This window comes from Seriola dumerili, unplaced genomic scaffold (genome assembly GCF_002260705.1).
Source record: "Seriola dumerili isolate Sdu_G_001 unplaced genomic scaffold, Sdu_1.0 BDQW01000036.1, whole genome shotgun sequence".
NCBI classification, from domain to species: Eukaryota; Metazoa; Chordata; class Actinopteri; order Carangiformes; family Carangidae; genus Seriola; species Seriola dumerili.
Genome location: NW_019174291.1, coordinates 4,322,536 through 4,336,005, shown reverse-complemented (window position 1 = coordinate 4,336,005; position 13,470 = coordinate 4,322,536). Strand labels below are relative to the sequence as shown.

The 13,470-nt window shown below is 40.5% G+C and overlaps 2 protein-coding genes and 1 pseudogene across 2 annotated transcripts in view; 1 reads left to right on the top strand and 2 right to left on the bottom strand.

Moving 5' to 3' along the window:
- The window catches only part of LOC111216805 (olfactory receptor 10T2-like), a 7,866-nt gene extending 4,663 nt beyond the window's left edge, over positions 1 to 3,203 (bottom strand). The window contains 1 exon segment of the mRNA XM_022738418.1: positions 2,277 to 3,203. Within this exon segment, the coding sequence (XP_022594139.1) occupies positions 2,277 to 3,203 (927 nt within the window).
- Positions 3,204 to 10,710: 7,507 nt separating this feature from the next.
- On the bottom strand, positions 10,711 to 11,637 carry LOC111216845 (olfactory receptor 52Z1-like). Its single transcript, XM_022738471.1, has one exon. The coding sequence runs from the start codon at positions 11,635 to 11,637 to the stop codon at positions 10,711 to 10,713; it is 927 nt and encodes a 308-aa protein (XP_022594192.1).
- A 1,435-nt stretch (positions 11,638 to 13,072) lies between these two features.
- Positions 13,073 to 13,470, top strand: part of LOC111216804 — a 1,649-nt pseudogene continuing 1,251 nt past the window's right edge.

Below are 13,470 nucleotides of genomic sequence, written 5' to 3'. Positions count from 1 at the left end.
TAGGAAATAATTAGTTTAATTTGCAATATTTGCCATTGAATTTATTGTAATCTTTCAATTAATTTATTGTTTACTGAGGTGATAACTATTTCATAATTTGTGTGTAACTTTAATTTCTGTGTAAATGTGTTACTTTTACTGTAGTTTTCAAATGGCTGTGTATAGTGCTGTTTTGAGCATTTTCAGGTATTGTCACAAAGATCTGACTTTTTTGCATTGGAAAACACTAGTAAGTGTCATAATGAAAATGTGGCAAAGCCACTAATGTTGTTACGCTCGCTAACGTTTCGTTCAATATGAACTAATCTTTTATCTTGTACATTATTCTGTGGTTTCACAGACTAAAAACTGAAAGGGTAGCATAAGGGTTCTTCCCGTTAGTCTCGTCCCACCCCTAGTCATGACATAACTTCTGTTGTGATTTGACACTATAATGAATAAAGATTGATTGATTTATTGCTATAGCTGTAAATTTTAGTCCTCGAGTTCATAGTTAAGTGCTTTATTTGTTAACTGCTATCAAGGAATATGACTCTCCTTTGTAGTATGCATGAGAGAAGATGCCACGATTAGTGGACTTCTATGTAGTGTCCGCTGATAATGTAGTGGGCTGGTCTGGACAGAAAATGCCAGTGTTGAATTTTTGTCCCAGTCCACCCCTGTGTGGCAAGTAACACCTCTGTTGACTTAACATGACAGAGAGGGAACAATAACAAGACTTATGTATTGATTATCAATGTGCTCTGCATCCTGCATATCATGGTCAACGGGAGTAACTTTTTGTGAGGTGAGAGAACATTTTTGCGTTTCAGAGACATTTATAGAGAGCATTTTTGTGTCATGCTCAGAAAATCAAAATAAAATTATGCAGCTCTGTTTAAAATACAAATCAGCTTAAATGTTACCGACATATAGACACCAATTGTGGCCATCAACCGTTTTAACTTTTGCACTGGAGAAATCTGGTTTGATCATCATGGTATTAGACTCATGCTGCCTTGTTCACAATAACTGTAATTTTGTATTTGATGGAGGTAACTGAGGCCTCTGTTCTGTTATTTTATCGAGGTGGTGTAATTATCACTGGTGTTCCATACATGGCAGACTAGATGTAATGTTCATTTGTACTAGGTTTTAATTGTTTGAACATGTTTAAAATACACAAAATTTCGACAAACGATCTCTACAGTTAATCTATATTCACCCTAATGTTAGCCTAGTGTAATGTCTCCATGGTTACAGCTTTAGATTAATAACATTACTTAAGTGACGTAGGATACTGCATAGCTAGCTTCATGATAACCTAACGTTGGAAGGCAGAGTGTATAAATATGGAAATATAAACACATTGAACAACATTGCTCATTTGTGGCAACACATAGCGACATTAATCACAGTTACCTAGCAACAACGTTCCACTTCCTTTTCAAACTTCTTTCAAAACTTTCCCAGTCAGAGTTGTCCGCCAGGAATTGTCCCGACATCCGCGACCAATAATATCGACAGACGACTGCGAACTTCCTTGGCTTCCACCATCACTTTGTCTCACAAACAATATGAACAGTTTTACACGCGGAATATAATTAGAGCACTTATGATACACCTTGCATTGTGGTGGTGAGCTTAAACAAGGCTTCATCGATATCAGGTGTAAATGCAAAGTTCGAGTCATAGTGAGGCCTTAAGTGGCAGATGACTGAATGCGAGCCAGCATATACTCTGGGTGACTGGCAAAGTGCACCCTGCCAAGACCAAGAGAGGGCAGAGACACACTGTTGGTGCCAGTCATGAAGAACCAATCAGAGGAGTCTTTTCGAATCATCACCAAACCAGGAGTCAAGGTTTCCAAGCCAGGACAGGTTGCCAGTAAAAACATATTCACACCAATAGAATATGTAAATCTTTAAATTCTGCTAAGCTCAGTGTTCTCAGACTGAGAGAGAATAAAGGAGCATGCAACACTAAGACTGACTACCTCTGCAAATATGAAGGAGCTGATGCGTTGCTCACATGTAATTACCGCATAAACTGTTTGATGGGTTAAACTCAAGCTCTGTGGAAGTTGAATGCACATATTGTAGGTCACTTAAATCAAAAACATCACACGCCACCATGTTTCTCAGATCGAGTGAAAAAGAGAAAAACAAGAAAGATCACTTTTCACAAAGAACAAAGAGTGAGGTCCACAACATCACTGTTAACACTGATGAAGTCAGGAATGGAATTCATTTATTGTTTTTTCATGTAAGCCAAGTTGAACAGATCCGCTGGCTGACCTACACTTCACCGTACAGCAGACGTTTACACATGACGCAGATTTTGGACATTTTCAGCCCATACAGTACAGGTGTAAAGAGCGGCTGGCAAGTTAGAAAGTATAATGATAATAAAATATCCAGCATATTGGGTAGACTGCTTGTATCAAATCTGCTTTGTAAGATTTGAAAACAACAACCAAAAGAAAAGTTGAGCAGAGAAGCGAGGTGAGGTGTGCAGGTACTGACAGCTTTCTGTCTCGTCTGTTTAGAGCCAGAAAAACACACTTTAAGAATCTTCATGTAAGTGTAAAGGATTAAAATGAGAGGAATGATGATTGAGATGACTGTGTAAATGAGGCCATAGATGTTATTGACTCTGGTGTCAGAGCAGGCCAGTTTAACAATGGAATAATTTCCACAGTAAACTCTATTAATGATGTTCCCACACAGCTGTAATGGCAAACTCAATGATAACAAAACTAGAATGGCAAGAAAAGGGAAAAACCATGTCACAGCAATAAGCATGGCGACCTTGTTAGATGTCATACATTTGTTATATTGTAGAGGATAACAGATAGCCAGGTATCTGTCATAAGACATGATGGCTAAGTTTAAATATTCTACACACACATATGTATAAACACAATAAATCTGCAGGAAACAAAAAGGCACAGAAACAGTGTGAATGTCAGAGAGGATCTGAACCAGCAGGAATGGAAACAACCCTGTACTACCATACAGTTCATTTACAAACAGGCTGCACAGGAACAGGTACATGGGTTCATGTAAGCTTCTGTTCAGACAGATAACTACAATCAGCAGAACATTGGCACAGACTATGAAAATATATAAAGACATAATAATAGTAAAATATAAGTATTTGAAAACACCAGTATCTGAGTAGGCACTTAGTACGAAATATGAAACCTTTGTAGCATTTACCATGATCGCTCTGGCTCATGAATCAGTGATGACACTGGGCAAGATGAACTAACTCCATAACATTTTGTTATAGATTTCTAAAGGTTAACTCAAACCTATATAGCTTTGCTTGTTTAGGACTGTGTGCAGCTAAAGCATTAAACACCCAGAGAACTCAATTTACAAACAGTAAAGATAACTACAGTACTATCAAGAAAACTATTTTGAAACATTGTTCAATTTGACTGTTTCCCAGTTGTATTGTGTCATACTGAGGTAAGAAATTATACATTCAACTACTGCAGTCATACTCTGAGTCCAGCATAACTGGGCTGAACCTCTGCTTCTGCTTCTTTTAACCTTTTCTAATCAGGTGACACCCACCACAGCATCACTCTACGAACTCTTTGTCAAACAAGCCACTGGTTGATACTGATTTAGGATTCACGCCTGAAGAAAGAGCAAACTTTTGTTAAGCACAAAGTGCAAAGAGCTCAGTGAGAGCAAGGAAATGAAATGGTTCTGCTTTGGTTTTTTTTTTCTGGAACATTTTTAGTCTTTATGTGCATGTCATTATCAAATAATACACATAATAGTGCAATCACACTATTTCCCTACCAGTCCTGTCGGAGATCTATCCCTCCTAGGATGTCATTTTGCAGCGCTGGATCCGGCTTGTCGATGGGAATGTTCCCGTTCACAAGCTGTTTCCCCTTTTGGCTCATGCAGAGATCTCTGCCTGGAACCTTATATCAGTATCATTCATATTGTTTTGGCTGTGTGGATAACCTTCCATGGCTCAAGTGCATCGTGCATGTCATTACCTACAAGGAGTTTTATTTCAGCATCAATGTATGGCAGCTTCACTTTCTGGCACCACAGCTATTTCTCAATGTCCTTCTGCAGGGGAATATGCTCCTTTATTCCTGAGATCCTCCTTTGGTGAGTTGATTAAGTTATCTTCCTCAAGTCCACTAACTTTTCTATTGTTTACTTGAGCTCGTTGTAGTTAAGACAAGCTAATGCATTTGTCTCCACAATTTTTGCTGACTTTCTTTGATTCGACACAGACAGGAAGAACACACTTCTCTCTGGCCCCTTCACAGATGGTTTTCTCCTGCTTCAGGCTCACCACTGCACTTGAGACAACTGTTTGTTTCAAATTGCCTGGGAGGAAATTGTTCAGATTTTTTTTTTTGACCATTTGGCACTTTGCTTTGCTTTTCCCTTAACATTCCTTACTGACATCCACAGCAGAGGCCAGCTTACCTTATGAAATCCGGCTTGCCCTTGATGACACTCAACTGGTGTGTGATTTTCTCCGCTGAACAAACATGGCATAATAAGGGCAACATTTTTCAATGATCTTGTTAGACAGTCTTTGTCATTTTCTGTCTCTCTTGCTGTAGTTGTATTGGTAGCAAAGCTGCTTCCTTTTTTTCTTGACCTTTCTTTCCATCAAAGAAGTTTTCTTTTCCTTCCTTTCTGCCCTACAAAGGTCATGGCAAGCTGTGTGAATCTAACTCTCTTCCAGCTCTTTTCCTGAATCTCAAGCCCTCCACCGTTTCTCTAACTTTGTTGGGAAACTTTGTGATGATCACCCCTCAGATTTGGGTGATCCAGCTCCTCCGTTGTCCATGTCTTTCAAGGCATTACACCAACTCAAAAGGAAGAGTGAAAAGCTGTTGAGTGCCAGTTCATCCTCTACCTTTATTTGATGCTGCTTCAACACTCTTTCCATCACTGCAGTTGCAATTTTCATTGCATTGTCGTAGTGGTCTTCCAACATGTGTGTTGGAGCCAATGTGGCAAATTAATGTTATATTTTCCAATTTGATTTATTTTTTGTTTGTATTTCTTTATTGTTTAAAAATAATATTTTGAATTATGGGGTAAGTCGGATATTGTCCAGCAGGTGGCTCCACCTTAGTGTGGAGCGGAAGTGCTTCCTTATATTTGGAGTACGGCCCGTGAATGAGGGAGGTGTCTGTGTTTGCTACCGGCAGCATACAAGTTTTTGACCGTCGTCACGTAGTTGCGTTTTCACATTGTTGTTTTGCATCATCTTTGGAAATTGATATTTTATGGAACGTTCGGGATTATGGGGAACTCGTGGAATAATAAATGCACGTTTTGTAAGAACAACGAATTTGTGGGATCTTTTATTCGTGTGGAGTACGACGCGTCCACTTGGTGTAAAGTCGGTTGCACCGACCTCAATGGCTTGTAGACACTTTTTTTGGATCCTGGAATCAAGCCATACACAAAGTCAAAAACTTTTGCGTTGAGAACATCGGTGGATTGTTGTTTCCCGTCAGAGCCACGTGGGATTGTTTTTTGTTGTTCAGCGCTGTTTGGACTGGAAGCAGGAACGCGGCAAACGGAGAACGCCGACCAGCGAAACGTCTCACCGGAGCTCCAGCGACGGTACCCGACGTCAACTGCCAACACATCACAGGCGGGGTATGTGCTAGCCGCCCAGCTAATGGCCATTTAAATCGTGTGTGCACACAGCTTTGCGTTTCGCGAGCGTAAAACCAATGCAATGGTGGTTTGATTGACTGGCATTCAAGCCGATAGTGACATTGAATAAAATAATTTGCACACAACGTTGTTGCGGTTTGTCGACATGGACATGGACAGTGTAAAGGACGGTAGCGTTGACCAATCCGCGGAGCCCGAGCAGGTCGCTGCGGACAATGTTACATCAATAGGAAAAAGGGAAATCAAACCAACGTATAAGGTTTTGTGTGAAAGGTTGACAAGGTTTCAAAATGAAAGGTCTGAGAAACTAAACAAAGCTAAAAAGCTGAGGAAAATGATGGAGGTATTTATGCAAAACAATGACGTGAATGGTATAAACAGCGTGTTTGATGAACATGGTCAGCTGTGCGTGTCAGCCAAAGGTTTGCATGATAATGTTATGGCTGTGATGCCTATGCCCCAGGTTGAAATTGTAAAACAAAACACATGGTTCTGGTCAAGAGTGGCAATTGAGGAAAGTTTTCGCATGCAAGTTGAACAATGGCTGTCACCTACAATGGAAAATGCTGAAAATGCAAATAACGAACATACGGATAATGGAACCGCGATGGATAAGCATCCTAAGGAGCGGCAAATAGAACATGTGTTCACACAAAATGTGAGCGATGATGTTAAACCGGCTGACAGCATTTCTAACGTTAGAAGTAAATATTCTGGGCAGAGTGGTAAAAGTACGGCCTTGGACCGCATCAAAGCGGAGGCTGAGAGAGCTGCACCAGCACTGCTGGTGAAAGCGGAAGCTTTGAAACAGAGACTTGCTCTTGAAGCCCAGGAAGAGGAATTGAAAAGGAAAAGGCAGCAACTGGAAATGGAGGCTGAATTGGCTGTCTTCGACAGCGCATCAGCGAGTGGGAGACGGTCACGTACGTCTTCTAAAGGAAATGAAGGAAAAACCATACCTGTGGAAAAACAAACTGGACCTCAACCAACCTCCACCCATCTACTGAACCCATCCGCAAAGCCATTTGCTCTTCCACAAAATCCCATTGTCAGACCAAAGACAAGAACAAGTTTTCCAATACACTTGGAACTACCACAACTGGAACTGCCACAACTACAACAACTATGGCAGGCCTCTCAAGCGCCACCACTAGGTGGGGCTTTTGCACAACCGCACCCTAATTTTTTACCAGTTTACAATGGATCCCCTGCAATGTATGAACCCCTCCAAACACCACCACAAGGTGGTGCTGTTGCATCCCCACAACTTAAAACAGAGCCAGCTTACAATGGGCTTTCTCCAAAGTTATATCAACCCTTCCAACTGCCACCACAAGGAGACTTGAGCTCCATCATGCAACGGCAGAACGATATTACAGACATGCTCGTTCAAAACCAACTCGCAATGTCATTACCATCTAGAGACATCCCTGCATTTGATGGTGACCCACTTCAGTACCGGAGCTTCATAAGAGCATTTGAGCATCACATCGAGTCCAAAGCCAACAAAGCAGATTGCTTGTATTTTTTGGAACAGTTCACCAAAGGCCAACCATGAGAGCTGGTAAAGAGTTGCCAGCACATGATGCCTGACAGAGGCTATGACATGGCCAAGAATCTCCTGCAGGAACACTTCGGAAATGAGTTTAAAATTGCTGCATCTTACATTGAGAAGGCTTTGGCATGGCCCACAGTAAAATCTGAGGACGTAAAGGCGCTGCAGGCCTACTCCCTATTTCTGCGCAACTGCTGCAATGTAATGACAGAGCTACAATACATGCAAGAGCTCGACATGCCTTCCAACATGCGCATGATCATGATCAAGCTGCCCTACAAATTTAGGGAGAAGTGGAGAACAACAGCTCATGAGCTATTGGAGCGACGGAACCGCAGAGCTGTTTTTATTGATCTGGTCGCGTTTGTGGAATGCCAAGTGAAGATCCTAGCTGACCCACTTTTTGGCGACATACAGGACCATTCCATGGGCAAAGATGGACTGAGTAACAGGAGCAAGTCCCAGCCTCAGTCCAAGTACAGTGGAGCTAAAGGTAGCAGCTTTGCTACAACAGTGACACGTCTGGACTTTAAAGCACCACTATGGCTTTGTTCAAAAAATGCCTGAATCTAAATTGGACAAATCTGACTCTGGACATGCTTGTGTGTGCTGTAAAGGGAGTCACTCCTTGACGGTGTACCCTCGTCTGAAAACTAGGAAGCACAAGGATAAACTTCTCTTTCTAAAGCAAAAGGGGATCTGTTTTGGATGTTTGTGTTCCGGTCACATGAGTGGTGATTGTGGAAAGCGTCTAACCTGCAAGGTTTGTGGAAAAAATCATCCAACAATGCTTCAGATTCTCTAGCACTCTCTCCCACTGTCCCTTCAGCTGTCACTACAGCAACGCAGACATGTGGTCTTACTGGGGCCGGCAGGGGTGATGGTAAGCTGTCCATTTTACCAGTTCAAGTCAAATCCTCAAAGGGAGACAAGATACTGCAAACCTATGCCTTTCTCGACCCTGCCGGTTCTGCAACATTTTGTTCTGACCATCTAATGCATGCGTTGAATGTAATGGGCCGACAGACCAACTTTCTCCTGCGCACCATGGGGCAGGAAAAGGTGGTCCCAAGTACCTCACTGAAAGGTTTGGAGGTATGTGGTCTCAATGGTGACACCTTCTATAGCCTCCCAGAAGTCCTTACACAAAGGAAAATGCCTGTGACCAGTGACAGTAATGTCACCCAGGAAGATGTGGAGAAGTGGCCTTACCTGTCTGAGGTTCAAATTCACAGCATAGAGGCAAATGTTGACCTATTGATTGGGACCAATGCACCCAGGTTATTTGAACCTTGGGAGGTGGTTAACAGCCGTGGAAATGGTCCATATGCTGTGAAAACGGTATTGGGATGGGTGGTCAATCGGCCCCTTCAAGTGGGTAATGGATCTGAAAATGGACCTCCAGTGGCCAGTGTCAACAGGATTTCAGTATGCAGACTGGAGCAGATGCTAATCAATCAATATAATCATGATTTCAATGAAAGGAATTCAAAAGAAAAAGCAATGTCGAGAGAGGATGTTCGCTTTATGAAAATCATGGAAGAATCAACACAGCTTGTGGATGGGCACTACAGTGTCAAGATGCCTTTCAAAGGGGACAAGCTTGCCCTGCCCAACAATCTCAGTGTGGTCAAACAACGTCTACTTGGATTACAGAGGAGGTTCAAGAAAGACCAAATGTTTCACAAAGTGTACACCAGCTTCTTCACCGACATGATTGGAAATGGACATGCTGAGGAAGTACCTCAGCATCAGCTGGACTGTGAAACTGGACAAGTCTGGTACGTTCCCCACCATGGTGTGCATCACCCAAGAAAGGGAAATTTAAGAGTTGTGTTCGACTGTGGTGCAGAGTTCCGGAGAACTTGGTGGAGTCGCTGTTCCATCATATCAAAAGGAGCCAGTTGAGGTGGTTTGAGTGTCTGTTTAGGATGATAGACTCTAAATAAAGATGGATGTGGCTTCCGTTTTCCAGGCACATCCAACTGAGAGAAGACCCTGAAGTAGACCCAGATTTTGCTGGAGGGATTGTATCTCCCATCTGGCCTGGGAACCCCTCGGGATCCCCTAGGAGAAGCTGGAAAGCGTTGCTGGAGAGAGGGATGTCTTGAATGCCCTGCTTAGCCTGTTGCCACCACGACCCAACACCCGATAAGCTGAAGAAAATGGATGGATGGATGGATGGATGGATATTAACATTACTCTTGTGCTCTTGTAAGCATGAGGTCTGTTGCGGTTAGAAGAGTTAAGAGTTCAGAAAGCAGAGACAGAGAGAGAGGGAGTGCACTGGAAAACTACTGCTCTTCACCTGATGGTCTGATAATTTATTGACATAATTATAAATATATATAAAGATAGACATTTATATATTTTTTCTATGACTGTATAGTTCACATGTAGCCGCCACTTTCCCTTGTAATAACATCCAATTACGAAAATGATAAAAAATAATGATAGTCAATTTCCTGGCCTGAACTATTGTTTCAGTCAGATTAGACACACACACTTTCTCTCACACACACTCATCATTGCATCTTAGTCCCCCTCTGCTCAAAAATGTGTTCTTATTTGTACAGCTTAAACTTTACTGTGCAAAATAATTAATGTGTGTTTGACACTTGAAGACTGTTCTTAAATTCATCTGCTGAAAGTGAGAAGTTTCTGCCAGGGGATAAATAAAGATCTATCTATCTCTGAAATGAAATATATTTACATATTTATAGATTCTGGCAAATTGATACATGATAACAGAATGCATCTTGAAAAGTCTTTTTTATTTATATTAAAAAGTGAATCATTTTCACTTGATTTTCATGTCATTTTTTATCTTCTTCCTTTCTTTTTTTTCTTAGCAGAAAGCGCAAGTTATTTCTTTGTAGGCGTCAAAACACTCAGGGCCTTTGTGCCCTAAACTTTTTGTGGAACGAAAGGCCACATGGCCTCGCTTAGCCTGATTATAACACTGAATTTTAAATTCTCTGTTTCAGGTAAAAAAAAATAAGCTGCTACTACTTTAGTGTCTTATTAAATTTGGGCTAACATTTGAGTCACGAAATATGCAATTATGAACATCTTACATATATTTATGCATGTCATATATGCTAACAAAATCTCCACTGCTATCTCTGATGTCATTTAAATTGCATACATAAGTTCATGTAAGGATCCTAAAAAGGTTTTGTAATAACTATATACACTGCCATTTTCATCTTATTGTAAAACGTATGTAGGATTCCCACACTAACTTTTGTAATGATGTTAGGAATCAATCACTTATTAAGAAAAAGCATCATCATTTTATTGCTGTCTTTCATACAGTGTATTTCAAAACACAGTATCATGCCAAAACCACATTGTCAAATCAGGCTTGGGAATCATCAGTTAATGCAGCTGAATTTCAAATATTATCGTTTTGACCTTCAGCAACCACTAAATACATTCTTAGTGTCTGCGGAACATTGAAATCTGTTGAATGGCTGTTACATAAGCGGTCTACATTTCAGCAAAGACGAGACTTTTACATATGATGCGGATTTTGGACAAATTTAGACCGTACAGTAAAGGGTTGAAAAGTGGCTGGCATGTAAGCCAGTATAATGATAAAAAAATTCTCAAAATATTGGGTAAATTATTCATATCAAACCTGCTCTGTAATAATTCAAAACAAGCCCCGCATGAAAAGTTGAACAGAGAAGCAAGGTGAGGTGTGCAGGTGCTGACAGCCTTTTGTCTGCTCTGTTTACAACCAGAAAAACAGATTTTAAGAATCTTCATGTAAGTGTAGACGATTAGAATTAGAGGGCAAAAGATTGAGAATAAAGTAATAAAAAGTCCATAGATGTTATTGATCGTGATATCAGAACATGACAGTTTGACAATGGAGTAATTGTCACAGTACACCTTCTCAATAACGGTCCCACACAGCTGTAAGGAGTTACTTAAGGACACCATCACAATACACAACAGTAAAGGGCAAAACCATGTTATAATAAGGAGGATGGCAATTTTGTTAACTGTCATTTGAGTGTTATATTTTAGAGGACAACAGATGGCGAGGTATCTGTCATAAGACATGACGGCTAAATTTAAATATTCTACGCCTCCATAAAAGTATAAAAAAAAGTTCTGCAGGAAACAAAAGAATCTAGAAACAGTGTGAATGTCAGAGAGGATCTGAACCAGCAGGAATGGAAACAACCCTGTACTACCATACAGTTCATTTACAAACAGGCTGCACAGAAACAGGTACATGGGTTCATGTAAGCTTCTGTTCAGACAGATAACTACAATCAGCAGAACATTGGCACAGATAATGAGAAGATATAAAGACATGACAATCATAAGAAACAGGTATTTAAAAAGCCCAGTGTCAAAGTATGCAGCAAGGGTGAAATATGAAACCTCTGTGGAGTTTATCATGATCTTTTGGTTTCATACAGCAGTTATTAACACTGTTAATACTGAACACAGTACTTGTTACATTTCGCTAAAGTTAAACTTTAACTATAAGCTCTGTGCTTTCTTGGGCCTATGTGCAGCTTCAGCATTAAACACATTAATAATTTTCAGGCTTGGGACGGAGAGGATTTGCATTATCTTATTTAAAGTCTATATAACGCTGAAATAAGACAATACAGAGCCTAGTTTATGACTGTGTGGCTCCTGACATCGGCCTGTTGCAGTGAGACTGAGTCTGTCCTAACTGAGCTGAAACTCTGCTCTTACTTTTTTTTAAACTTTTTCAAGTCAGGCGACGCCCACAGCAGGAGCCTGACCTCATTATCACAGGAACCACTGGTGGAAGGTGATTTCTGATGTCAGAAAAGTCATGATTAGATAGATGCTTTAAATTTGTAGGAATACAAACATAATATTTTTGTACAAATCTTGTAATCTTTAATGTGGATACCAAACTGGTACCACATATATTTGGATTTAAATGTATCTCATACCAAAATATCAAGGGTTAAATGATAAGATGAGTCATTGTTGAGCTGTCTGTGAATGTTCTCATTCGTCCTAGTCAGACTAGTGCGGACTAGAGAGACCAATACATAAGAACTGATGAAGCCGCTTGGATAAGAGGCGAAACGTCTTCCACAGACAAATACAAGTCCAGTTGCCTTCGATTTAATTTGAGAGAGAGATTGTTGAGCTGAAACATGAACTGTTGCTCCAGTCTTAGATCATGTGCGCTGCCTGTCATATGTCTCTCATTCAAAGTGGCTTCCATTTAGTCACTGTACTATAAAGGCCTGACTGACGGAGTGCTGCTGAGATGATTGTCCTTCTGGCAGGAGCTCTACTGCTTTATCATGCTTTAACGTAGAAACGTGGTTGTAATTTTAAATGGGTCATGAGACTTGAGACTCTTGGGTTAAATCAGTATTTTGATTGCTATTATGGTTTTAACAAGATCACAGTTTACGTTTTGTGTCACTTCAAGACAATTTCAGATTTTATAATGTGTGTGTCTTGCACAGAATGTTGAGAGCTAGAGTGGATGACAGCTCTGTAATAAAAATTTGTCCTCCCACACCAAGTTTTGGTCTCATTCTTATATCTTACAGTTTTTGAGGAAATCCTCTCAAAGTGCAGAGAGGCCCATGTTAAACTGAGCTATGAAGCTCTTGCCAAAAAACAGAGTCGAGGGGCGTTTTTCTAAACTGTGATAAAACCTCGACTCTAAACTGTAGATACACATAAAAGATATCACTCTATTTATTACAGTTGAGTCATTTTTTCCAATAGGACTTGCCTAGGTAGACAGAGTGGTTGTGTGTGCATGTTGGTAGCCACAGTCACCATAGCAACTAGTGTCTTAGCAGGTGCTACTGACAGTTACTGGGCAGAAATGGACAAAACTGATTCAGATTGGTTAATTAGACTCTCAGGTATGAGAGCGAGTATAAGGCTTGTGTGTGCATGTACTTGTGTAATTTTGGTCAAAAACCTTTGCTGTGAGGTCATTTTGCGTCCTTCCCCTCATTGCCTCCCTTTTTTGTTGATCTTGTAGCTTTCCTTCATTTCCTCTCATTATTAGCAAGTATTGTTATTCTGATGCATTATAAGATATTTAATACTTCTTTTTTAGTTATATTGTTGACATCAGGTTTTTGTCTAAATTCTTTTCATTGCTACTTTTGCCAATGCTTAGACTTCCCCATCTTACAGGATGTTCTCCTTTACCTCACTTTCTGAGTCATGTGGGTGAGGGGTTTATGTGTGCGTTTTATTCCATAAATAAATCTT